The following is a 26193-nucleotide window of genomic DNA, read 5'->3' on the forward strand; positions in this document are numbered from 1 at the left end:
AGGGGGAAAAAAAAAAACAGAGAGAAAAAAGGAGAAGTATCTATTTCAACTGACTGCAACCAAGTGAAAAAGTGGAAGAGGAGTCCTGAGAGGACGACGTCTCGCTTGTCTGGGGAGATTTCAAGGCAAATCCAGTAAAGCAAAGTCCCTCAAACAGGTGATTGATTTATTCTTTTAAACACTTTTAATTGCATTGGTTTTCTCATTTTTCTGATGTTTTTCTAAGCTTTTTTTCTCCTTCTTCTTCTTCTTCTTCGCTTGTGTCTGCAAATATCTAATATATTCCATTGCCTAAGCCACTTGTCCTGAGGGCTCCTTTATGGTAATAGTTCACCTGACTCATTTGAATTGAACCTTTTGAAATTATATACCCTGTACTTCACTTTTACATGTGAAAATGGCAATAGAGCAAAATACAGGAGATGTGACAACGGTCTCAGGTACCTGTGTCCCAGCCAGCTCCATCAGCAGGAGCTGTGGAGTTTTTTACTTTGTCATTTAGGAGAGGACAAACTGTGTTTTTTCTTTTATTTGTTCTTTTATTGGGCCAGACCTTTACATTCAGAGAGCAGCACACCTCTGTTGCCATCACCTGTGCCAGTTTTTGTAGGTGACAATTCCTCTCCCATTCAGGATTTTTTGCTTTTAATCCACCTTTTATTATTTTCCCACCATTTTAAAATATAGGCTGATTAATCTAACAATTTTTTAGCATATGGAATTAGCTATTTATAGGCACTTCTCATATCACAAGATTGATGCAATACTTTAATGATTTGCAAGTTCACATTGAAATTGCATCTGTACATTAAGGAGATCTGGAATTTGGGAGATTGCACTGAATAATTCCATCCATGGAACCCTAAGGCAAAGTTTCCTAAAGCCAGTGGCATTCCCAACATCACAGGGAGCTATGTGAGCTTCCTAGAGAGCAAGTGCTGCAATTAACAGTCTAAATATTTTTTTTTCTGGGTGTTGCAGTTATACCAGCATTTCTGTTCAACTTCTTTGACAAAATTTCCACCATAATTTGCTGCCCCTGGCATAGTGTACATTTATCCAGTCTTGCCACAAGAATTAAAAGTGTCCTGTTGATTTTTCCAATAAAAAAGTGGTATTTAAATTACTTGCCCCAAGTACATTCAATTTTGTAAGGGTGGACTAGTGAAGAAATTATAAATTTTGTTGTGAAGAGCTGAAAATCTTTCACATTTGACTTTATATTTAAAGAGTCAATAGTGCATAAAACTTCATATTTTATTTTATTTTATTTGGGCTCTTAAACCACAGACACATCATGTTCTACTTTGCACCTTTTTTTCTTCAAAAATGTAGTCTTTTGAAAGAGAAACTATTCTGCATTTTGGAAGCTTCACTTTTTACAGAAGAAATAGAAAAAGAAGAAAAAAAAAAGCAGGAAAAGAGCAATAATAAGATAGAAATATAAATCATATAAATTAAGCAATGGAAAGGAAACAGCCCTTTTTAGCCTAAAACTTTGTATGCTCATCAGCTTATCTGAAGATGTGGTGTAATGTACTGCTAGTGAGTACTAGCCTTGCAATGCCAGTTAAAATTTAATGTTTCACTGAGTGTAGCAAGAAAAAACATTTATTCTCTGCAATTAACCTTGGAAATCTGAAAACAGAATTGCTTGAATTTAGAGAAAAATGCAAGCCAGCTTTCGAATGGAGCTTTCACTGCAAATTGGGTTCAGTGTAGCACAATCCTGCAAGCACTGTCCCCACCAAAAGCTTCATAACCTAATTCACTGTGAGTATGGATTTCCTCTAAATTCCATCCAGGACCTGTGGGTTTGGGTGCTGAGAGCTGTTGTGCAGTGAAGTGAGAGTGAGGGCTTCCTGAGGAACACAGGATCCAGTAAAATGAAGATCCTGGAGTCAGAAGCCACCAAGCCCATTTGCAATGTTTCAGTGTTTTACCTGGGATATTCTGCAAAATTATCCAAAAGCATTGCTGAGGATGAAGAAACTTTGAGTTTGAAAATGCAAATGCTTTCAGATCTGACTGGGGAATTTATAACTGGTGAAAGAAACCCTTCTAAGGTGCTTCAGGTGAGGTACCCAAAATAGTGAAACTGCTTTTTTCCCCTTGGCTCCTGCTGTCTTTTCCTCAGGGCACATGAGAACATTATTATATAGCTGCATGAATGGCAGGTTAATAAGAATGCCAGTTTTAGCCACCTATTGGTTTTATGTCCTATATTGAATTAATAAAAATGCCAGAACACTTCCATTTTGGATGGGCACTCCTGCCCAAGCCATAAATTTCCCTTGTGCACTTACCAGCCCAGGTAGAAACAGCTGCCGCAGAAGCTGAAATGAAGAAAAAAAGAAAGTTTAATTTTCAGCAAAAGGTCGAAGCTAAATTCTGTCACAAGCTTCAATAACTCTAAAACCTAGCAGGGTGCAGGGTCCATTGTCCACAGCACTGCTTTTCCTGGGAAATACAGTGAGCCATTAGGAGCAGCTGATCTCTTGCTACAGATAATCTGGAGTTTCGAGGGAAAACAGTCCTTTTTCCTCCCACAATCTCTGCTTGTAGCTTTCCTCTAGCCTGGTTGTGTGAATCACAAAGCCAATCCAGTGCAGTTGTTAATTAACTCTGCTTTGGGCTCCCAGTTCCTTTTTTTTTCTGTAAAATGGGGTGGGGGAAGGTGACTTCCTTTTGCAACGTTCAGTCCATTGAGGATGGTTGTGCTCAGTCGTGGCTGTTATCAGCACTCAGGATACTGGACCAAATTTGACTTTTACACAGGCTGGGGCAAACACATCCAGAAAGATTCTTTTTATTCATGGACATCTGCTTTTAGGCACCAGTGGAGAATAGGGGCTGTACTTGGTGCTGTCTGTACTTGGCATATGGGCACTGCCATAAAACTTTGCTGTATTGTTCCAACCATCCATCTCCAGTCCTCTGATTTACCTGGCTGAGCTGCCCAGCTGCTGCCACAGGATTCTCCAGCCTGAGGGCAGGGAGAGTGGCAATTCCAGCAGGCACAGCTGGATGCAGGCTCTCACCCCAGGGTTACCCACTGCCACGGCCCAGGGAAACGAGCTGGTTAATTCAGGCAGAGAAATCCCATGTGTGAAGTTTCCTGGTATGAATACCCCTCATTGTAGACACAGTGCTGCCCCACCACATGGGAAAACCCCTGTGACAGGAGTGGAAATTCCAGGTCTAAAGGGTTTGAGGCAGCACTTTTACTTGTGGCGGGTCTATAATGCAGGGTTGGGTCTGTGCACAGGTAGCTCAGCTGGGACTGACCAAGAGCTCAGCAGAGCTGCTGGAATGGGAGGGACACGAGCTGAGCAGAGCTGCTGAAGGGTTATACCCCACTGCAGAACAGCCCTGTGTTTGCTCTGAGCTGGAGCTATTTCTGTGCCTGCAGCTTTTCACTGGGCACAGACTCTTTACAGCTCTTTGAATAAACCTCATTAGAGAGTTCCAGGAGAGCAAAAAGCAGCCGTGTGTACTTCAGTGGCCCTTCTCTCAAGGGCCTCCTCAGTGCTGTTCTGTCCTTTTTCTAAAATTAAATTAAAAGTCTGCTCCTGGCCTCAGCTTTCTATTATTCATCTCAAGCTACACATAAATTTCTTGGAAAAAGATGAAGAAAAACAGGTGAGTCATTTCAGAAGAAAAAATTGTTAGAGCCAACAAGAAATCATAGATGGAACAGTGGGAATCCTGGACCAGATTTTAAAAGCAGCCTATCCAAAGGCAGCTGAGCTGGGGGCACGCTGGCAATCCCCCTGTCCCCAGCAGACCTGGCTGTGGGAATCCCACAGCTTTAGGCACCACTGTAAATGTGGCCCTCAGACCTTTGAACAAAACATCACTGGGCTCTGTAATTCTATTTAGCATGAAGGGGCAATAGAGACACTTCTGAACCCTGGGGAACAGACCTTTCCATCCCTGCCTGTTTGGGATTCCAGGACTGCTCTCTCCTTGGACAGACATTTCATATAATTCCTGCATAACAGGCTCAAACTTTATGGATTTTGGGGGGGTTTCTTTAGTAAATGAGTAAGTTCCACTGAACCGCTCTCAGGAAGGAACAAAACTTAATAACAGTTTCCAGTCAACAAGAGTCAGGACTTAAATGCTGACTTTTCAAATGAAATACAGCAAGATTTGTTTTTAGTGCCCCTATCCCAAACAATTACAAGGGAAAATGCAAATACACATGCAAATAAGGCACCAGCTGATATTACTGCACACAACATTGTCCCTGTTGCCACCCTGCCTCCCTCAGAGCAGTTACCAGCCCCAGGGAGTGGGCACAGGGTGGGCTGGGTTCTGGGTAGCAAAGATAACACATGCATTGCAAGAGAATTTGGTATGATTAAATTTCAGCATTTTATGTTTGTCTCGAACCCGCCATTTCAACGGTCTGTAATATTTGAGTTGGGTCCAAAAGGTGACTTCTCACCCAGCCCTCCTGCTCTGCCTCTGCTCGCTTGTTTGTCAGCCAGAACTCCAACTAGTCAAGTAAGAGGGAAGCCCTCCACACATCATTCTGCAGGGATTTCCCTGTCTCTCTCCTATTATTGGTGTTGTTTCTATCATTATTGTTTATATAATAATTTCACAGTAGAGCCCAGGCCGTGGCTTGGGACAGGGCCCTTCCAGGTGCAGCACCAACACTCAGACTTTCTCCAGTAAGGATCTCTAACCTGTGGTTCCTTCTGTGTCCTGTCAGGGAGTAGATCAGAGATGCAGCCTGTCCTGTAGTCAGAGCAGGACTACAAGAGACAGGTCCTGGCTTCCAACGTGTCTGCCACAGACAGTTTTGGTCTGTAACACAGCTCTCAGGCTAAGCCTGGCCCTGTTTCTTTTTCTGTAATCCTTTGCCTCGGCCTGGGGTAGATTGTGAAGTGTGATTTTTACAGAGTGCCCTTAACCTGAAGCAAGTGGGAATTTGCTCCCCAAGCCACAGAGGTTTACCTGGCGTTTCTCTGTGTTTCATCCCAGAAGGTGAATGGAAGATGCCACGTTCTTTTTTGGTGAAGAGCAAAAAGGCTCACACCTATCACCAGCACCGCTGTGTGGAAGATGACCTGCCAGTACTCACATGGGCTCCAGTCACCTCTGCCTTCACTGGTGAGTCAATCCATCCCCTGGGCTTGTAGCAACACACCGAGGTAAATCAATAATTCAGTAGGCAGCTAAGGGAGCAGGATGAGTGAGCTAAAGAGCATCCAAGTGCTTCCACACAGGGATGTCAGTGTAAGGGCAAGCTGATCCCTTACAGTGTGTCCTTTCTCTGCACCAAATCCACTCTGATCCTCCCTTTGTTTCCTGCTGGGTTGCTGGGGGGATTTGAGCTATAAGATGCTGTGTGGAGTTGGTCATATTTGGGAAAAATGACCAACTTCAGGCCACTTATAGCTGGGAAAAGAGCTTGTACTGGATTGTCAGTGTTCTACAAACTCCCAGCTCTGCCACCTCCATCTCTGGTTTCCTGTGCTCACAGCCCTCATTCTCTCTCGACTGCATCTTCTCTCCCTTGGGGTGTTGCCATCTCTTCCTGGTGTTACCACCACCCAACACAGCTCTGCCCATCCCTGCTGTGCTCCCTCTGCTCCTGCTCTTGCTCTCCCACAGCCATCCAAGCAGTGGCAGGGCCAGGGTAATTATCTTCTCCCTTCAGGCACCATTCAAATTTTCTTTATTCAAATTTAGGATCAGTTTACCCTTTGTTCTAGCCCTGGCTATCAAATTAGAGTCCGGCCCTGAGATAAGTTTGATAAAAAAGAAAGGAGGTAACATTTTAATTTTCATTCCTGCCATGATCCTTTGACCATTTCTTGTGTCTCTGGGGCAGTGGCAGGCTTTGACAAGAGATAAATACTGTCCTTCAGCAGATCTATCCCATCTCCAGCAGAAAGGATACACATGTTAATTCTGTGATTTTATATTTTTACTACAAAGTTTAACGAGGGTTTGTTGGTGTCTTTAAGGTCTGGGACAAGCACGGAGAAATAAATAAGAGTGTGGGCAGGAGGAGACAAGCTCAGTGCATAAGGACTTGCCTCCCCTGTCTGCTTCCCTTCTTGGCTGTCCATAAATCCATGTTAACAATACCCAACTCTCTCAGGAGAGGGGTGGGGAGGTTAATAAGTTAGTGATTGTTAGTTACCCACACAAATGGAAATGGTTTGAAATAGGGAAATTATTCTTACAGACATAATTCTAGGGTTGATTTTCTCTAACTGTGTCAGGTATCAAGGATCCTATCCTCTCATCCTGCCCCCTCTGCCTTGCCTATCTCATCCTGCTTGGAATTTCCCTTCCTCAGCAATGGGCAGACCTTGAATGCTGATTGCATCACTCTGCACTTCCTCAGGGAATGGAGCATGGGCTGCTGTGTCCAGGCAGGAGTTCACACAAGAGTGCAAAACTCACCTAAACAGACTCTTCTTGTAGCAGCAAGAGTGACATAACTGTGACCTAAGTGTGACACTGCTCTTTACAGCCACAGGAGACAGGAGACCAGAGGACATCACTAAACAGGACCTGGGATGTGTGGTTCCAAAACAAGAAAAGGACCCCCCTGAACTGAAAGAAGACAGTGTCCCTGTCCAGTACCTGAGCAGGATGCTGCCAGGCCCTTCAGCTCAAGGTTGGCTACCCAAAACCCCAATTGCAAGAGAGGTTAGGACTGAGCTGGTTTATGGATCCCTTAAAACTGGGTCCATATTTTCAGTAAATGAGAGCTCTTATTTTGACATCAATGGTCAAACTTGCCACAGGCAGAGCTCATCAGGAGCATTCTGTATTTCCCTTTTACAGTTCTGGTCTGCACCAGAAAGAATGAAGGATTGTGCTGTGATTCCCAGTGGATGAACCTCCCCACATTAATGCAGCTCTGTGCTATGTGGGTCAAGGCAGGTGCCCACAGGCTACTTGTTCAAACACCTCATCAAGGAGGGCTAGCAGGGGGGCTCAATATTCCCTTAGCCATAAAATTTCCACAGCATTTTTTTGCCATAAAATTTCCTCAGATTGAAATCAAAGTCACGATGGGGAATCAGGATTTGAATCAAGAAGTTGCCAACTGCAATTCCTGAGGTCAGAGAGGAAGGGGAACTTTTTAACAGGTGCCCAACTTCAGGCAATGTGTGACACTCACCTCTCCCTCTCCTTTGCAAACTCAGAGATGGCCATGCCAGGGCTGCAGATCAAGGACTGCACTAACACAGCGAGCACCCCAACCTTCTACAAAGCTGGCTATTCCTGGGATGCTTTCCACATGCCATACAGCTACCAGCAGATGTCTTCCAGCATGCAGTCAGCCCTGCTGGAGCACCCCGTGAGCCTTTATGGGAGTCACCTCCTGCCCAGCCCCGAGCCCCCCCTGGATTACAGCCTGCATTATTCCTCAGACATGGACACCTTCCACTGCGTGAAGTGCAACAAGGTGTGTGTTGGACCAGAACCTCTGGGGTGGGGAGGGCCTGCAGGGATTTTCATGGCACACATGAAGCATGAAACCCATTCTTCAGTCGGGCACACCGAAGTGTGTGGCTCAGAGCGGGGCCTGCAGTCAGGAGAGCAAGGCAGTGGGAATGCTGCAGTTCACATGAGCTCTCACAGAGGGGAGAATTAAATACAGAGAAGGGATTGAAAACAGAGATGGAGATGCAGCCACCTCATGTCAGGAAATCACTGGGATTTTGTTTTGCAGGTGTTCTCCACTCCCCACGGACTGGAGGTCCATGTCCGAAGGTCTCACAGCGGGACCCGTCCCTTTGCTTGTGAAGTGTGTGGCAAAACCTTTGGGCACGCTGTGAGCCTGGAGCAGCACACCAACATCCACTCCCAGGTGGGTGACATGGTTCCAGAGAACCAGCTCTGGACCTCAGCTCTTGCTTAACCCATTACAGAGGAAGTGGCACTTCCTAGGTTACAAACGTGATGCCTTTCCTGTGGCATGCAGTTGTCTATTTCTTCTCTCTTGGGGTTCCTGTGGGTCAGGGTGACCCCAAGAGAGATCCAAAAAGAGTCTTTGCTTCCCTAGCCCGAACACAGCTGAAGAAAGAGTCTTGGAATGCTTTTAGCTGCTTTTTCAAGGTTGTTTATTTCTGCTTATCTTTATATTCTCTCTCTGAACTGCCATGGTCTGCCTAATACAGAAGCCATGGCAGTCTGTCCTTGAGTCCTGGGCAGCTCCCCCATTATATACTCAAAATTACGTTTACCATGTTTACAGTTCCCGTACCAATACCTAAAATCTATGTTGGACAGTGTGTCCCTATCTTAAACCAATAGAAAAATGTCACTATCACAGCAAGACGTGGAGGACAAGAAGAACAAGAAGAATGTTAGGACATGCCCAAATCCCTCCATCTTGTCCCCTGAACACCTTATCTTAAAAAACCCAAAATTCTATTTTTCTACCCTGTGTTAGTTCAAATATCCAACTATTAAAACCCTTGTGACTTGTAATTCCTCATCCAGAGTTGAGAGTTTTCCACAGGCTAAAATTGAAGCCACAGATGTTTTTTTGACTCTTGCCAGGGTCTCTGAGCCCACTGCCAGGGTCTCAAGACAGCCAGGGCAACCAGAGGGATGTGCTGGACTCTGACATGCAGTGACAAGGACAGGAGCTCTGAAAACCACAGCTCATAGCTCTTGGTCTCACAAATCTCAGTCTGCCCTTCAGAATTCCTTGGAAGGGAAGGGAGGATCATTGCTACTTGCTCTTCTGTGCCTCACCTCCTGCTAAAGGGTGCAGGAGTTGGGATCACAAGATGTGATCCATTTCCATAATTAACCCTCCCTGCGTTCCCTTTGTGCTGCACCCAACTTTGTCAGTCCACGAGCCAAGGAGATTTGCTTATCAAATCTACAACTCTCATCACTCTTAGCTCTGTCACATGTCTTGCAGCCTCAGACATCCCATGATTTTCCTTCCCCAACAGGAAAGAAGCTTTGAGTGCAAGATGTGTGGGAAGACATTCAAACGTTCCTCCACCCTCTCCACTCACCTGCTGATCCACTCGGACACGCGGCCCTACCCCTGCCAGTACTGCGGGAAGCGCTTCCACCAGAAGTCAGACATGAAGAAGCACACGTACATCCACACAGGTGAGAAACAAAATATTCCACGAGGAAACCAAAATTAGAGCCCATCATGCTGATGTAAAGAGGTTTTAGACTGGGGATAAGGGTCCAGAGGCACTGCAAAGTCATTATTCCATGGGGGGTGAGGCAGCAGGAGGCTGAAGCACATCTGCCTGACAAGGAGGTGGTTATTGGCCAGCCTCTGGTGCATGTTGGAGTTCTACCCAGCCCTGGATGCTGGGAATGAAGTCACTCAGCTGGAGAGGACTGTCCCTGGTTCTTCCCACCCTCTGGTGCTGGATCTCAATCCAGACACATCACCAGGAGAACTGGGCTGGCAGCACCTGATGCCCAAATTTCTCTCTCTCTTTGTTCACCTGTTAAAGTGTTTGTTTGGGTTTTTTACCATTTTCTGTGCCCTGCAGGGGAGAAACCCCACAAATGCCAGGTGTGTGGCAAAGCCTTCAGCCAGAGCTCCAACCTGATCACCCACAGCCGCAAACACACGGGCTTCAAACCCTTCAGCTGCGAGCTCTGTGCCAAGGGCTTCCAGCGCAAGGTGGATCTGCGCCGGCACCGAGAGACCCAGCACAGCCTCAAGTGAGGGGTCTTTGCTGGAGCTCCCACTTCATGCTCCAGGGAACAAGACTGTCCACAGCACCTCCATCCAGCTCAAAAAGCTCCCACGGTGTCCCGTGTTCCCCTGGGGACTGGCCAAGTCGTGTGCTGGCTTTGGTGTTTGGCACCACAGGGCCTTGCACATCTCAAAGAAACCTGTGGGAGCTTTCACTTTTTGATTGCGACAGGTATCAGCCCCGATCTGACATCACCTGCTCAAGTGTAAATCCAGAGGAATTCCTCCAAGGTCACTGCTACTCTGGCTTTACACCAGGAGCAGAATCCAGTTCATCAGTCTGCCCAGTGGGGAGGAGGGGACTCCTGGGCTGGTGGCAGCAACAATCTATACAAAGCTGGTGCTGTAACCATGTTCTGCTCCGATGGTTGGGAAGATAAGCCCAGGGCATGCAAATAGATTGCATTAAGTCAGCTGTGTTCAACCTGGACTGGTCTTCTGCAGAGACTTACCCAGGCCATAAATTCTGCCAACAGACACCTTAAAGTAATTTCTTTCAGCAGAGCATTTACTGTGATCAAATGACAAGTTAACTGTGCTGTATTTTTAGCTTGGAGTGGGAGGAAAACACTGAAGAAACAGTTCCTATCCCTAGCAGATAACAGGGGTCTCTAAATACATTCCTCAGACACACCACACTGCAGAGATCCCAAGCAGGCTCCAGGAAGAGCCAGACCACAGCACCAGGCACGAACTAATAATCATCCCCTTGTCTTGGTACCATGGGAGAGTGGCTGCCCTTGGAATCAGGGCTGGAATGTCCCACAGTATTTCCCTGCATGCTGGACATGCCAGCTTAGAGCTGTCCTGAGCAATCCTGGGTCACTGCATGGGCAGGAGTGACCCTGGAGATCGATGTCAAGGGCCAGATTTCTGTTTGCCAGGAACTCTCCTCAAGGAGGAAGTGGCTGAGCCTGGAGATGTTGGCAGAGCATGCAAGTACCTCACAAGTATTATACAAAGAGAGCAGTGGTATTTCCTCCTTTTGCCAGGTCTAGGGGTTGAAGCAAAGCACTGGAGCAAGTAAAGAACCAGTTCCCCTCCAAGCTCTGCCAAATTCTCTCTCTATAACCTTTGGCAAGTCACTGCACTTGGCTTTTGTTTTTCCACCCCTCCTGGTGGCGTGGGGCCATTCACTCAGGTTTGTGGAGTCCCCTGAGTTCTTAACAGGAAGGACAAAGTATTATTATAACATTATTGTAACACAGACAAGTGTTTTCAGTTAATTGGGGCATTGTAGCAGCACATGGCTCACTCCATAACTGCATCCCTGAACACACGGCCTTGGACAATGACACCACTGGGAATTCCCTGGGAACAGGCTGTGGCCATTCACTCCAGAGGTTTATGAAGGAGTGCCCATCATGGGCAAAGACAAAATGATCCAAGTGGAAAATTCATGTATTGCCAGGAGAGAACTGCCCTCAGTTCCACTGCTGTAAATCCCAAGTTATTCTCCTAAAACCTAAAATGTTCTTGCCCTTTTAATGCTGTGCCTAAGCTGTAAGTCATTAATATGTACCTGGAAGCTCAAACCCAGAGTCTGTATTCCTGGCTTTACTTGTACACTGTAAATATGTATTTATACTTATTCTAATGTATATTTTTATTGCACTATACCAGACAGTGACATGTACAGGCTTGCTGGGATTTATCTGATAAATCTGTTCCTTCTTAGTAACTGGGCTAAAACAGTGTATTTCATGTTCAAAACACTCATTTAAAGAACGGCTCACACCTGACTCTGGGGACACAGGTAGTGGGGATGGGGTGCAAAAGGAGAAGGGAGAGAGTCTAGGCCTGCTCTTTATGGTTTGAGTGGGAATAAAGATGGAAGTTCACGTGCAGGAAAGGGCTCCCATTAGAGAGACTTCCATGCTGGAGACAGATTGGTGCAGAGCCCCACAGAGCCAGGGCCAGCTCTGCAGAGCAGGAGGGCCACACCAGGTGCACAGAATGTGAGTCCAACAGAGCCAAAGCCCCCCAAAAATCCCTGCTGTCCTTCCCTGAGCCATTCTGGGGAAAGTGCATAACCTGTGATGGAACTGGACTCCAGCCCCACGCACACACCTGTGAGTGCCCACACATGCACAAGCATTGCTCAAAGTAAAGTAATTTCAGCTTATTAAAATTACTGCCCAAAATGCAAACTGTGTTTGTTATTCCCCTTGTCCTCCACTAATCTGCAAACAGAGATATTCAAAGAGGCTGTCAGCATCTGGACTGCTCAGGAGCAAAACTCTCCAGCCCCAAACCACACAGGCACACCAGCACAGACTTCCCTGGGGACAGCAGGGGTGTCTGACTCACGGAAAGCTTCTAAATTTTGGCCATTTGGAGTCAAGCGCTGGCACACATCAATTGGCAAGAGTGCCTGTGACCAGTCATGAAACCAAACCAGACAGCTGGTTCTTCTGAACCTCATGAAGAAGAGCTGCTGTATCCATTAGATTTTCATTCCTGCCCTTGATTTCCAAAGTACAGAGGAGCTATAACCTTCAGTGGACAGCTGGGATCTTCTCCCCTGTGTGTTCCTACACCTTCTCCCTCCAAACACAGCACACATCACCCCAATCCTGCCTGCTATTTCCCCAGGACTCCAGGGTGGGTTGCTGAGCCCAGACATTCCTGAAGAGCAGCTACACTGGAGGGGGCAGTGCCAGGAGAGAACTGGTGTTGTTAACACGTAGCCTGGTGCTTGTGAGGAGCCTGGGGAGCACATCCCAGGAGATCCAGGGATGACTTTGGCTGGATGGGCAGCGAGGAGAGGAGCACATTGGGATGGCTGCAGGCAGTGTGCTGCTGCAGAGCTCTGGAGAACACAGCTGTGGCCAGAGCAGTGCAGGGGATGCAGGCTGACCCATTCCCACAGGCAGCCTGTCAGAGACACAGCCTGTGCAGCCTTTGCCTGCAAACACTGGCAAAGACACGAGCAAACCACAGACAGGAGGTGACAAAAGGGAGAAGAGGACAGGGAATTAACTTGCAGTATTTTCCACTAAGACACTATTGTTGTTTTCCTCTCCAGTAATGAGTTGCCACTTTAAGATCACCTAATGCCCAAGCCCTGGCATTGCTTGAGGCCTATGGATGCCAGCAGCCTGAAGAAAAACAAGGCAGAGCCCCACTGCCCCTTCTTCCCTCCCAGCACAGCACAGCTGTGGGCAGAGCTGCTGCAAAGAGCAGGCAAGGGGCTGCCCTGGTCCTTGGAGCTGCTGAATCTGCACCACGGGCACCCAGGGATGCTCAGCACCCATCAGGACCAGGCCATGGCTGTCACCAACCCCAAACATACCTGGCCTTGCTCTCCAAGCATGCAAATCCTCCTCAGTTCTGATCATTCTGGTACAACCCCTTTCTCACCACCTCCCCTTGCATCACAAACATTCTGGTCAGTCAGTCAAGGAAACAGATAGCAAAAAGCAAAATCTCAACTAATCTCTGTGGCTGAAGAAAGAGCTGATTGTTTTTTGCCTCCCTTTGAGCAGGCTCTGTATCCTGTACTTCCCCAGTCCCCTTCACACCTTCTTCCCTTTATTGCTGGGGGAAAAATAATCCTGGTCTCTGGGCTGTTTTGTTTAGCAAATGAGGGGCATGCAAAGCACTAACCCCGGGCATCTGTCAGGAGGAGAGAGGTGCCTCTGTGTCTTCCAGACAGCCTTGAGGTACTGAACTGAGAGCAGCAGCCCAGAAGAGCTATGGTTAAGGGTGGATTTCAGTTTGGACACGGGATGAATCTGTCCTCCTAATGAGGACGGAGCCACAGGACACCTGCAGGAAAGCAGAGGGGTGTTCCCAGCTAGCAAAGCATTGGGCTGGACTTATCCCAGGTTGTAATAACCTCACCGAGTGCAATCCTGGAGAAGGCAAAACCCTGAAGCTTTCTTGTGTTGGCAATTGTTAAGGAAGCCCTAAACAGAACTGAGAGGAAAGACAGCGAAGAATTAGGCTTCAGTTGGGTGCAGGTTCTACTGGTTAAAGTTATTTGCTGCATCCACTTCCTTCCCACCTTAGACATCACAAGAAAGGGTTTTCAGTGAAAAAAAGATAAAAGCAGAGTCTCTTATCCTCACAGCAGGTTGCTCCCCAGTCTCAGGTGATGGAGACACAGCAGCAGTTTAAATCCAGCTCACCAGCACAGCACAAAAAAGGAAATTTGAAGGTGTGGGGCAATCTCCCAGAAATAGCTGCATACACATTTCTTTGCACAGGTAAAACATTCCTGCCTGCCATTAAGGGTCTAACATGGGACTGGATATGGAGCTCATCTTGCAGTGCTGCTACAGAATAATAAAAAAAAGGTACATCACAAACCATTTTTTAAACACTTCGTCTGATCACAAAGCAGAGATTTCCCCCCCACTTTTCACCTGGAAGAGCACATCCACTCAGAGGATAAAACCCAGAACAGCCACACAAAAATTATTCTGGGATAGTGAATCTCTGTGCTGGATGAGAAATAAGAGAACACAGATCCCTGCAGAATTCCTGGCCCACCATCTTAAAACTAGCAGTCGCCATGGACACACACTGTCTGCAACTTTAAACTGAGACTTAAGATCTGCCACACATTTCCTGCATGACCTTGGGCAAGACTTGAGTGCTGGATTTCTGAAGTTGTTCAGCGCACTGTGAAGCTCTCAGAAGATCTTCACCCCATCTGTGAGAGGAGGATAATCATTCCCCCTCTCCCCTTCATTTCACTTGTTTATTTCAACGGTAAGATAGTCAGGAATGAGACTGCTCCTCCTTATCTCCCACATCCAGCACCTCACACAATGGAGCCTTGATCTGGGCTGGAACGCCCAACTGTGACCAATAACCAGTGATAGGAACTGAACCCAGCAGAGCACCCCGGCTCCAGAGCTGGCTCAGCAATCCTGCAGCAGGCACAGAGACCCTGCATTAAACCATTAAACTCAAAACCAGCAGAGGGACAGGGCAAGCAGCAACACAGGGAGGATAAACCAGACAAGAGCGTTTTGACTTGTGAATGATATTGCAGGGAGAGAGACAGAGCTGTAAACATCCCACTCAATGCCCTCACTCTGAATGTGCTGCTTCAATCTGAGCACTTCTCAATCTGCTCCTTGGGCTGATTTTGACCTGTGGGCCCACTGTGTTCACTGTACCAGCCAGCAAGGCAGGCAGAGAGCAGAGAGTCCTCAGGAATGGGGAAATCTGGGGCTGGGGAGGAGCTGAGCGTGCACTGAGCTCAGCTTTGGTCTGATAAGTTTATCAAGCACTGCCGGCTGCTAACTGCCAGCCGGGGAAGGGAGCCTGTTAGGGAGGAGGAACAGCTCCCAGGGCAAGATAGGACAGCCCAGGCCTTATCTGAGTGCCTGAGCCAAAGAGGGAACTGGAGAGTGAGCACTTTCCAACCACTTCATCTGAACAAGAGACAGATTGGCAGGAAAGGCCTGTCAGCCCTTTGCCTCTGCCACCCAGGCACCCCCCCACCCATGCAAAAAACCCGGGTAAGTGCAGCCTGGGAGCTGCAAAGGTGAATATTTGGACCTGAGGGAATGCACAGGAAGGTTTTCTTAGAGCATTGCTGAGTGTGAGAGTCAGATTTACAACAAACAATTCCGATGCTTACTGAGCAAACTGCTCCCACTCAGTGCTCAGACCAGCTTCTCCCCGTGCTGCCTTCCCTGAGGTTTGGGTGAGGGATCCACCACCTCACAGTTGCACCAGTAACTAAGGTTTGGTATACAGATAATTGCTCTGCCTCTGAAAAATACTAAAAACCCCTGAGTGAATAGAAGGCAGAAAATCCTGACTGTTCCCATTTGAGCTGCAAAAGCATGAGCCAGCAGATACTCCTTCACAGCTTCCCCTAGAGCAGCAATAACCAAATCAACACAGCTAAAGATCATACCAGGGACACCCTCCTGTGTTTGGATGAGCTCCCCTGGACCTGTGCAAGCTCCCTGTGCAAACACCTCAGCCATGACAGGGAAGGGAATGAGAGATCCCTGCAGGGCACATCCTCTGCTTGGTTTCCCTGATGAACCTGGGTCATGCAGGATGAGCCAGTGTCACACCTGCAGCTTTAACACGTTTCTTTAGCCTGCCAGACCATTCTGTTATCAGATCACTGCTCATCCAGACCATATGGACAGCCCTCATCCTGCACCCCACCACCTTTGGTTCAGGCTGGTGTTTTGGGTCCTGCCTGTATCTGGGGATTTTGCTGAGATCAAGCCCTGCCCCTGTGCTGGCAGGATGTGCTCATCCTTGGCTGCAGTGCTGTCCCTTGCTCTCCGTGGGATATGAGGCAGGAAACCTTCAGCAGTAGGTCAGGAGATCTCTGCTGTCACCTGGTGACTCAAAGGTTCCCTTCCTTGATAAGAAACATACCTAGGAAACAATTTTCTCTCTTAAAGCACATATCTAAACCAGGGCTGAAGTCCTGCCTTGTATGCACCTACTTCTCTCCCTGAAGAGAGGCAGCCCAGTATCTGTAAGCATCTAAAGTTACACCAGCTGAGTCACAGCCCTGTGGTTTCTGCACCACTCTCAGGCTGAGTTTCTCACAGCTGATTCTGCTCCAGACCATAATCTGCAGTTCTCCAGGTCATGAACAACCTCAAAGACATTTAATTCCTCTGTGCATCAAAGGCTACCCAGCAAGCTCCAACAGCCACATTCAGCACTAACCAACACAATTCTGAAGTTGAAGGCTTCTTCATGAGGAGCAAGGGGTTTAAAAACCCATTTCCATTGATTCTGCCTTCCTCTTGAATAATTTTAAAGCCAGAGGACTTTATCTTGCATCCCAGGCTCATCTATATTAGGAGCTTTGGTGGGATTTTTAGCAGTGGTCAAGTTCACTGTTTTTTTTCTCTTTATAAAATAGAAGTTATCTTTTGTCTCAGTTGAGGAAGGGGAAGTTGGAGATGACAGAGCATTCCTGTTCCTGAAAGGGCTCCATCCCGAGAGCATGGACATGGTGAAGCAGTGTGTCAGTCAGACATCCCTGCCTCAGCTCCTTATTTAGATCCAGCCTGTAGCAGCTTCAAGATCTGCAGATAAGAGCAAGGTAGAATTCCTGCACACACACAGGAATACACTGGAGTGGCATCATGAAAAACCCCACAAAGCACCAAAGCAAGGTCTCTGCATTGGGATTTGCCAACCTGCATTTTTCACCTTAAAATATTTGCCCAAATTTGAGTAGGACAAGAAATGGAACTCTGGTGAGATGGACTTTCAGTCTTGTTTGTTAACTTTATCTTATCTCCTTGAAGTATTAAAACTAAGTAGAACATCTCAAGTTAAAAACCTTTTCCTAAGAAAAGTATTATGTACTATTGGTAAGACTTTATTTCTGAATGATACTTATGAGATCTGCACAAAACTCATTTTCTAGCAGAGCTGACAGGGCAGAAGACCTTGGGTTTCAGACTGTGCATGACACAGCTGAGGTTTCTCATGTTACCTGGAACTCAAGGAAACATCTGGAAAGTCAGAGAGCCATGTCCCTGTGCCTGCTGCACAGTGCCACAACCTTGGTGGTGGAGAACTCAGCAGGACTGACAACACTTTGCATTTGAATAGCTCATAGTGCCTAAGTATTTCAAAAGAGCACAACATCCATCACGCAGCAGGATTTAGCCCCCAGCCTTCAAGTTTTCTCACAGCGTCATTATTAATTTTGCAGAAGATACAACACAAGCTTTGTGGTCACCAGGAGCAATAATTTTTACTTTGGGGGTAGCAACTCCTTATCCTGTCTTCTTCCTCAATCCCCAAGTGCCCAGCAATCTTAGCTCAGAAGGGAATGTGACTCAGGCCTTCAACTGAAGGGCTGTCACCCACAAACCCTGAAGGCTGGATGTGGCCCTGCTTTTATCACTGGCCACCAGCTGCCTCTACAGCTCTTGCCTCCTCCCCAATGATTCAGCAAATCTTCTTTGAGGGGAAAAACAAGCACACAAGTGAACAAATCACAATGTCAGATTACAAAGATGAGCGGGGAAAAGCCGCAGCTCGAAGGAGGGAGATAAAAGTTGGTGAAGTTACACGAGCCAAGGATGAAAATGCCCAATAAAGACAAGGGTTTTTTTGAAGGGGAGCAATAATAACGTGAAAAAAAAGGTGTTGTAGTTTGGATACTTAATGCTGTGGAACATTGTTAAGAGTAAGGGAACACAATGTGGAAGGAAATGAAGAATATTCTACCCTCTACTATCTGGGCATTGCACAGGGCTGATAGGGATTTTCACTGGTGTAGATGAGAACTGAACAGTCCATTCTGGTTTACACTGGAACAGAGTTCCCCTAAAAAAGCTATTTTCAGAAGGAGGAGTTTCTGCTCTCTGTAACGAAGATTTCCAATAATCTGGAAACCCCTTGCCAGGCACTTTGAATGTCACTGTTTCTGGAAAAGGGGATGCAAGCTATTAGCAGAGGGGAGTTGGAAGTAATGTTTTAACTCCTGACAGCTTTGGCCACTGCCTAGTATTTTTATATCATAGCCCTTTTCCATAAAGGTTTTGTTTCCTGCTTGAGATAAAACAAAGGATCAGTGTAACAGCTCTATAGAATAAAAAGTAAAAAAGAAACTCCAGCCAAACCTTAGCTAGGAGATGTAATATTTCCTCTAAAGGCATTCAACTCTACTCAAAGTCCAGACTTCCATGAAATCTTAGGGAAAATAAATGTTTGGAATTCATGGAGAACTCATACCACATTTGGGGAATCTCTCAGCCCAGCGAGTCCTCCAGTGTCTGTGAGAAAGATGCAGCCTTCCCCTGAATTAAATGCAACATAAAAAGTAAGCACAGAAGGAAGGGGAGCTCAGGAACTGTGGACACATATGGGATGGATAAACTGTTCCCAGAGGCAATGGGGTTTTGGGGTACATACTTACACTGCTGCTCTTCCCTAGGAAACACAAAAGAAGGAATCATGGCACAACCCAGAAGCATTCCCCTGGAGCTCACCCAGGATATTGTTGCTGTGTAAGTCCTGGAAAGAGTTCCAGGGTGGCTCCTTTTAAAGCATTTCCCTGTGCTGTGCTGCCACCTGCTTTCACAGCTCTGGGAGTCTCCCCTCAGGTCTGACAATACTCAGGTGACCTCTAGAACTCCAGTGTCAGCCCACCTGAAAAGGGGAGAACTGATCACCAAGTTCAAATGTCTAAAGTGTGGCTACAGAGAGGATGGAGACTCCCTTTAGGAGGTGTCACATGGAAGAAATGAGGGGTAATGGGTACAAGTGACTCCTGGGGAAATAACAATTGGATACTAGAGGACAATTTTTCACAGTCAGAGCAAGCAGATATTGCAATAACCTCCCCAGGGAAGTGCTGGATTCCCCAACATTGGACACTTCTCACATCAGCTGGAAAGGGTGCTGGGCTGTCTTAACCAGACTGGGCTTTTGCCAAGGGAGGTTGGATCAGGTGATCCTTGAGATCCCTTCCAAGCTGACAGTCTTTGTTTCCATTAAAATGTGCTATTGCTGCACCCTACAGGCTGCAAACAGTTCTTTTATCATCAATCACAACTTCTAAGCCAGGCTTATGGTTTCGTGGGTGGAAACTGGCTCCTGGCTATTTGGGGCTGGTTGTGTTTTCCCCCATGTCAGAACTCTCACAGAAGCAACACACGAAGTTCCCACCTTGCTGGGATGAGCAGGAGGAAGAGCAACAGCTGTAACACAGACACACAGACACACAGACACGCCACCAAACCAGACTCAAAGACCCCACAGCATTGGGGACACAGGACTCAGCTGTGCCACATTCTGGATCCCCATGGGGAAGGGAGAGCTTAGGAACAGGGGGGAGATGGGCTGAAGACCTTCAGCTGCTGCCTTGTTCTGCTTTATCCCTTTAGTTTTGGCAAAAGAGAGGAGGCACAGGGAGAACCTGCCTGTCAGGGGCCACTCCTGCAAAAGTCCATTTGAGGTGAGGGGACTTGGGGATGTGCTGAAGGGCACTGCCCCTCCCAGCACACCCCACACATCCTGGAATGCAGCAAACCTGCCTTTCTGCCAAGAATTGATGCCATGTGTTCCTGTGCCACCCTGGCCCCGACTGACTTTGCCAGAAGAACAATCTGGGAGATCTCCCACAAGCAACATCTTTCATTTTCTCACTGTTGGCCTTCACCTGCACTTTTTAAAGGAAAAAAAAAAATTAATTGCATTTTCTTATTGCATTGCCCCTTGATGTAGATGTTGGACCAAAGCTAAATGAGCCCACTAGTCATTCAGCTGAGTCCCTTATTTTCTGGAATCCGGAGCACAAACTTAATTTTCACATGTTCCAGTGACAGCCTTATGTCTCTGTGAGCCACAGGCAGAGTGCAAACCTGGTCCCCTCCCTGTTTCTTAGAAAGAGATTTCCTGTTTTGGGGTGAGAACCTGATTGGCTGCAGCAGAATCTGTCACCCACACAATGACATCTTTGTGGTGAAGAAAACTCAACTAAACCACTCAATGCTGCTGTCTAGACCTGGAAGAAAGAGTGCACCAATGCTGTGGATAAATGGGTGTCTACATTTTCATAATAACTGACTAATGACTCCTCTGGGAAGCTCAACAAGTACTCAGGAGAGAGACAATCATCCAAATGAGCTGGTAATACACCAGAGAGGAAAATTAACAGAGAAGTTGCATTCCCAAATAACTGAGTGTGGGAAGTATATATAGTCTGATGAGGATGGTGGCCAGGTGGAAAATAGAAAAGGTACCTGGGGAGGTTTGGATTCCAGCCCAGAGAAGCAGCACCTGCAGGGCTCTCACGCAGACATGCCCATCAGCCATGGACTGGCCTCAGGCTGCTGAAGGACAAAGGTGAGGAGCTGCCCTGCTCCAGCTCCGAGCCAAGCCTGGCCCATGGCTCTGGCACACACCTGCACTGGTGGCTTTATAAGCACAGCCCTCGAGCTGGGACTGTCCCCTCAGGGCTGCCCTCAGCATGGCTCGCTGGCACATCGTGGGCTTGGCTCTGTGCTCCTACCTCGGGGTAGCCTGGGCTGCGACCGTAAGTGCAAAGGCTGGGCTTGCACCCTGAGGCTGAAGGGTTTCTCCTCCTCCTTCTGTTTGTCTTTGGGACTGGGGGGGAATTGCTGCTCCTCTCTGCTCCCAAGGGCACCTGCAGGACGCTGCACAGACACAGAGCAGGGGCACCTCTGGGCTTTCCACAAGGCACCAAGGGCATGGATGGGGAGGGTGGGATGTGAATGTGTGGGGAGGGTGGGATGTGAATGTGTGGCAATGTGGGAAGCCACACATTCAATGGATTGAGAGCAATGGAATTTTTTTTTCTCTGTGCTATCTCCTGTAGCTGGGTGTGGTGTTCACCGAGGGAGGATTTGTGGAAGGTGAGAACAAGAAACTGGGACTCTTTGAGAGCTACATTGACATCTTCAGAGGGATTCCCTTTGCTGCTCCTCCAAAGAGACTGGAAGACCCCCAACCTCATCCTGGCTGGGATGGTAAGGTCCAACATCTGAATGCCTTTGGTTTGGGGCTTTATTTTTGTTTCTCTCCAATCTGGCACATATGGGAGATGGCACAATATATTACTCAGACTGGTCACAGTGGTAGGGGAGGCTTTGCTGCCACTGCACTGCCATTCAGAGAGGAAAGGATGGGCGAGCTGACACCTTGCAACCAGAGAATGGAGCTGAGGCCCTTAACTAGGACATGCTGTCTTCCCTTTCCCCTCTTAGGAACTCTGAAGGCAAAAGAATTCAAAAAACGCTGCCTGCAGGTGACGCTGACACAGACTGATGTCCGTGGGAGCGAGGACTGTCTCTACCTGAACATCTGGATCCCTCAAGGGAGAAAAGAGAGTATGAGCTTGGGAGGGACCTGGGATGGACTTTCCCACCTGCCTTGTGTGCACAGATTGTGCTGCAGCCTCTCTCAGGAGTTCTGTTCCATAGTGGGCAGGTGCTGAGCAGTGATTTTCAGGGGGAAAGGTGGGAACAGTGTCAGACAACATCCCGCCTCACCTTCATCCCGTTGGGAGGGTCAGCCTCTTGAGCAGAGCAAGGATTTTCTTGCAGAGCATTGAGTCAGCTCCTGCCCAAGGCAGGTGGGGCGATGCTCAGGGAGGGGTGAGGGGATGGAGGGGCAGCACCTCCCAGCTCAGGGGGGGCTCACTCTGCCCCCGTTCCTCTCCTCACAGTCTCTACCAATCTGCCTGTGATGGTTTACATCTACGGCGGTGCCTTCCTGCTCGGAGGCAGCCAGGGAGCCAATTTCCTGGACAACCACCTGTACGATGGGGAGGAGATCGCCGTGCGGGGCAACGTCATCGTGGTGACCATCAACTACCGCCTGGGGCCGCTGGGCTTCCTGAGCACCGGCGATGGAAACCTGCCAGGTAGCACGGCTGGTCCCTGCCTGCGGCCCTGGCCCCGGCTCTGGCAGCTTGGCTGTGCCCCTGCCACTGCCGGCTGATCTCTGTCCCTCAGGGAACTACGGGCTCAAGGACCAGCACATGGCCATTGCCTGGGTGAAGAGGAACATCAAGGCCTTTGGGGGTGACCCGGACAACATCACCATCTTCGGGGAATCGGCCGGTGCCGCCAGTGTCTCCCTGCAGGTGAACGCTCCTCGCTGGCTCTGATCAGAGCCCCTGCCCTGTCAGTGGGACAGAGGGACCCCCTGGCACTCATCTGCGTTCCTCCCTACCTGCTGCCCCATTGATGTCCTGCCCTGGCCAGGACAGCAATGCTCAGCCTCAGTGCTTTGTAGCTGCTCCTCCTTCAGCTTCATCAATCCCACCAGTGCAGCCATGTGTTCTGTGAAGAAACAGCCTTTACCTTCCATGTTCCCCTCCTCTGCTCCTCTTCCCAACATCTCACTTTTTAACTTTAACTCCTGACACAGCTGAGCACCCCAAGACCTGGCAGTTTCCCCAGGCTGGGTGCACAAGCTGTGAGGTGACCAGTGGGGTCTGGCAGGCCATGGTCTCCTCAGGACTTTGTACCCAAACCCCTCTTGTTTCCATTTTGCCCCCAGATGCTGTCCCCAAAGAACAAGGGCCTGTTCAAGAGAGCCATCAGCCAGAGTGGTGTTGGGGTCTGCAGCTGGGCCATCCAGAGGGATCCACTTGTCTGGGCCAAAAAGGTAACGTGCAAGTCATGCCTGAAGGACTACAGAAACAAAAAATATTTTCCCTAGAGTAGAGCCTAGCTAGGAAGGGATTGGGCAGGAGCTGTGCCCAACAGAGCTGTGGACAATCGCTGCTTTGAGATTAAAATGACATTTAATCTCACCCACCTATCTGACTGCATAAATACAACTCCTGGGTTTGGAGGTAATGGTAGGATGTTTCTCTCTCTCTTCTCCTGCAGCTTGGAGAAAAGATTGGCTGTCCCACAGACAACACCGCTGACTTGGCCAACTGCCTCCGTGTCTCTGACCCCAAAGCCTTGACTCTGGCCTACCATCTGCAGCTCACCAATCTGCCCAGTAAGTCCACCAGGCCATGATGTGGTCCATCAGCCACCCTGGGCTTCCCAAGCTCTTGGCAGGACTATGGAGCAATTGCCAGTATGTTGAGGTGCTGAAGGGCTTGCGCCCTTCATAAAAGGGGCATTAATGTGAGCTCTTGCAGTCTCCTTTCTGTAGGCAGATGCACATTGCACCGTGCAATGGCAGCAGTGGCAGAGGGATTATCCAATGCCTTGGCCACAGAGCAACTGTTTGGTCTTCCTGTTCTGTGAAAGCAGCAAGATCCCAGAAAACATCTTATAAACAAACAAACAAGATCACATCCCTGCTATTTCTATTTGAGTCGCTGGGTGGAGTGCAGGAACGCTGCTGCTTTTGTGCCTGTGGGTATTCCTTTCCCAAGAAGATTCTCCTGGTGCTCCTGTTCATAAACCACAGCGTTTAGCCTTGGTCTGAACAGAGAGTGACCAGAACACTGCTGTGCATCTGTGCACTCTGGGGCTGGCTGTCCTGACAATAAGACAGCAAGGCCAGGTGGGATGAGAAGCTCAGATCTTTCCTATATTTGTCTGCGATTTTTGGGAAGGGATTTGCAGGAGAGGATTTGTGGATGTTCCCAGATGGTGTTTGGCTGGCAGATCTCTTGCCCTTCTCCTTCAGCCATAGTCATGAGGTTTACCCTGCACCTGGGTAACCTCTTGCCCATACTGAAGTCACTGCTCACGCTGTCACTCACCTCACCTTGTAATTTCCTGAGCTTTTGAGTCATGGGATATGCCAGAGCACACATCTGTTTTTCCTCACCACCTAACAAACTCCTCCCTTGTCTCCTGCAGTGCCCCTGGTGCACACCCTCGCCCTCGCTCCGGTTGTGGATGGGGATTTCCTCCCAGACACGCCAGAGAAGCTCTTTGCCAATACTGCCGACATCGACTACGTGGCCGGGGTCAATGACATGGACGGGCACATCTTTGCCGGCATCGATTTACCCGCCATCAACCGCCCGCTGGTGAAAGTCACTGCGTGAGTCACAGGTGCCCTCAGAACCCTCAGGAGGAGACATCTGCTCTTCAGTGGAGCTCCCAAACCCCGGGGAGTCAGACTTGAGTGGACAGGGCACAACCTTCCAAACAGGATGTCACTCCAAGCCTGGGTGCCCAGGCCTTTGGTTGCCGAGTCCAGAGCCTTGGAGAGAAAGGAGCAGGCAAGAGCCCTGCCCTACCTGAAGCTGCTGGTCAGGAATTAATTAATATCACTTGTCTTTTCAGTGACCAGGTCTACAATTTGGTCAAAGGCCTCACTGTGGACAGGGGCGAGGCTGGAGCCAACGCCACCTACAACATCTACACACAGAGCTGGGGTGACAAACCCGAGCAGGAGGTCGTGAAGAAGACAGTGGTGGAGCTGGTCACTGACTACACCTTCCTGATTCCCACACAGCTGGCACTGGACCTGCACCTGCAGAATGCCAAGTGAGCAGCTCAGCCCTGGGGATGTTGCAGATGCAGGAGGGTTAGGTAGAGAATTGGAAATGGAAGTTTAAAATGGCTCAGGGTGTTTTCTCCTGAAACTACCCCATGTGAGGTGATGCATGTGAGCATCTTCCAATCTGACTCTCTGGCCCTGGTGGTATTTGGAGTGCTGGTTGGGATTTGCAGCCCCTTCTTCTGCTTTCTCCTTGCCCAGCCAGTCTCTTTGATTTCCCAGGAGTGGCAAGACCTACAGCTACGTGTTCTCCGAGCCATCCCGCATGCCCATCTACCCCAGATGGGTTGGGGCAGACCATGCTGACGACCTGCAGTACGTGTTTGGGAAGCCCTTTGCCACCCCCGTGGGCTACTGGCCTAAGCACAGGACTGTCTCAAAGGCCATGATTGCTTACTGGACCAATTTTGCCAGGACTGGGTGAGTGTTTCCCATTACACATTATGGGCTTGATGCAGCCCTTCAGGCTGCTTGTTTTGTCCAGGAGTTTTTTAGGATTATTCCCAAAATCATTATGTTCCATTTCTGTATTTTTTATTCCTTAATCCTGATGTTCATAGAGAAGTTAAGTCCCTTTGTGAAGTTGGGATGAGGCCAATGGGGATGGATGGAGGAGACTGCAGGTTATCAACTCACTTCTGGCAGGCAGGATTCCTATGGCTTGTCTCACTGTCAGATTCTCTCTTTTCCTCTACTTAAAGCCTGACTTGAGCATACAGGGTTCCTGCCCAAACCTTCAAAACTGAGCTTCTCTGTTTTCTTTTTTCACCAGGGATCCCAACAATGGGTATTCGGATGTGCCCGTTTCCTGGCCAGCCTACACCAACAATGGCAAGTACTACCTGGATATCAACCACAAGATGAACAAGGACTCTGTGAAGCAGGACCTGAGATCCCGGTTTGTGACCTTCTGGAACTCGGTCTATCTGAAGCTGCCACAGGTTGCCGATCTCCCAGGCGGAGTTAACGTTCTGAAGCAAAAAACCCCCACCTTTTAGAGATCATTAAAGCCTTACTTGTAGCTGAGTGGCTCTGTTTCTCTGTTTTCTGTTTCTCTGTGTTGGCTGTGACAGTTTCCTTGCTAATGTCCAGGTCAGGCAGGATGGAACATCCTGAGGGCAGCGTGTCCTGAGGGCAGTCAGTCCCGGCCAAGCTGTCCTTGCGCCAAACTCTCTTCTCACCCTCACCTTTGTGTCCTTCATTTGCGGCATTAAACATTACTGAGACGAAACGTGAAACAGGGGAGTAAAACCTTGTTTCTGTGAGAATTAACACCACATTCCTCGCGCGAGCAGAGAAACGCGCCGCCATTCGCTCCGCTCGGCGTTGCTTTCCTTCATTGCGCAGGCAGCACAAAATAACCCACGGGGGAGGTGATTCTGCGTGTGTTTACGGCCACAAGCTGGGCTGAGGAGCCCCGAAAAGGACAGGACGAGGACAGGCCGGGCCCAGCGCGGCCGCGGAACCGTCGTGCGGCGGAACCTTGGCGGCGCGGCCCGCGGGGCGGGCGGGCCGGGCCGGGCCGGACGGGGCGGGGGCGGCGCGGCGGCGATGGCGGC

General features: G+C 48.7%; 2 protein-coding genes and 1 long non-coding RNA gene across 6 annotated transcripts; 2 read left to right on the forward strand and 1 right to left on the reverse strand.

Annotated features, from left to right (window-relative positions):
- Window positions 1-10226, forward strand: GFI1B (growth factor independent 1B transcriptional repressor). Its single transcript, XM_077787946.2, has 7 exons — window positions 1-157; window positions 4996-5124; window positions 6500-6646; window positions 7182-7444; window positions 7712-7849; window positions 8949-9114; window positions 9516-10226. The coding sequence occupies exons 2-7, from the start codon at window positions 5010-5012 to the stop codon at window positions 9692-9694; spliced, it is 1008 nt and encodes a 335-aa protein (XP_077644072.1). The 5' UTR covers window positions 1-157; window positions 4996-5009; the 3' UTR covers window positions 9695-10226.
- On the reverse strand, window positions 44-26140 carry LOC146765887 (uncharacterized). The gene is made up of 2 exons (XR_014958784.1): window positions 25651-26140; window positions 44-2336 (listed from the first exon to the last, which is right to left on the reverse strand). It is a non-coding gene; the product is annotated as an uncharacterized LOC146765887 (long non-coding RNA).
- CEL (carboxyl ester lipase) lies at window positions 11545-25660 on the forward strand. Of its 4 annotated transcripts, XM_021543765.4 has the most exons (11): window positions 20580-20723; window positions 21027-21177; window positions 21415-21537; window positions 21876-22073; window positions 22165-22295; window positions 22715-22822; window positions 23050-23167; window positions 23986-24172; window positions 24418-24621; window positions 24857-25054; window positions 25407-25660. In XM_021543765.4, exons 1-11 carry the CDS (start codon window positions 20658-20660, stop codon window positions 25630-25632), a joined length of 1710 nt encoding a protein of 569 aa, XP_021399440.3. In that variant the 5' UTR covers window positions 20580-20657; the 3' UTR covers window positions 25633-25660. The 4 variants fall into 4 exon arrangements, with proteins under 4 accessions (XP_085450043.1, XP_085450045.1, XP_021399440.3 ...); XM_085593917.1 differs by lacking the exon at window positions 20580-20723 and adding an exon at window positions 11545-20317 and having other exon boundaries at window positions 21027-21537; XM_085593919.1 differs by lacking the exon at window positions 20580-20723 and adding an exon at window positions 11545-15201 and having other exon boundaries at window positions 21027-21537.
- Window positions 26141-26193: the final 53 nt, after the last annotated feature.

The sequence above is a fragment of the Lonchura striata genome, chromosome 17 (assembly GCF_050655825.1).
Source record: "Lonchura striata isolate lonStrDom1 chromosome 17, ASM5065582v1, whole genome shotgun sequence".
In the NCBI taxonomy this organism is placed as follows: Eukaryota; Metazoa; Chordata; class Aves; order Passeriformes; family Estrildidae; genus Lonchura; species Lonchura striata.

Bases quoted from the DNA above. Each gene is read 5' to 3' on its own strand.
- GFI1B (XM_077787946.2), top strand. From the start codon at position 5,010: ATGCCACGTTCTTTTTTGGTGAAGAGCAAAAAGGCTCACACCTATCAC. The intron at 5,125-6,499 runs GTGAGTCAATCC...TGCTCTTTACAG, and splicing joins AGTCACCTCTGCCTTCACTG to CCACAGGAGACAGGAGACCA. The intron at 6,647-7,181 runs GTTGGCTACCCA...TTGCAAACTCAG, and splicing joins GCCAGGCCCTTCAGCTCAAG to AGATGGCCATGCCAGGGCTG.
- CEL (XM_085593916.1), top strand. From the start codon at position 20,658: ATGGCTCGCTGGCACATCGTGGGCTTGGCTCTGTGCTCCTACCTCGGG. The intron at 22,823-23,049 runs GTAACGTGCAAG...CTTCTCCTGCAG, and splicing joins CACTTGTCTGGGCCAAAAAG to CTTGGAGAAAAGATTGGCTG. The intron at 24,173-24,417 runs GTGAGTCACAGG...TTGTCTTTTCAG, and splicing joins CCGCTGGTGAAAGTCACTGC to TGACCAGGTCTACAATTTGG.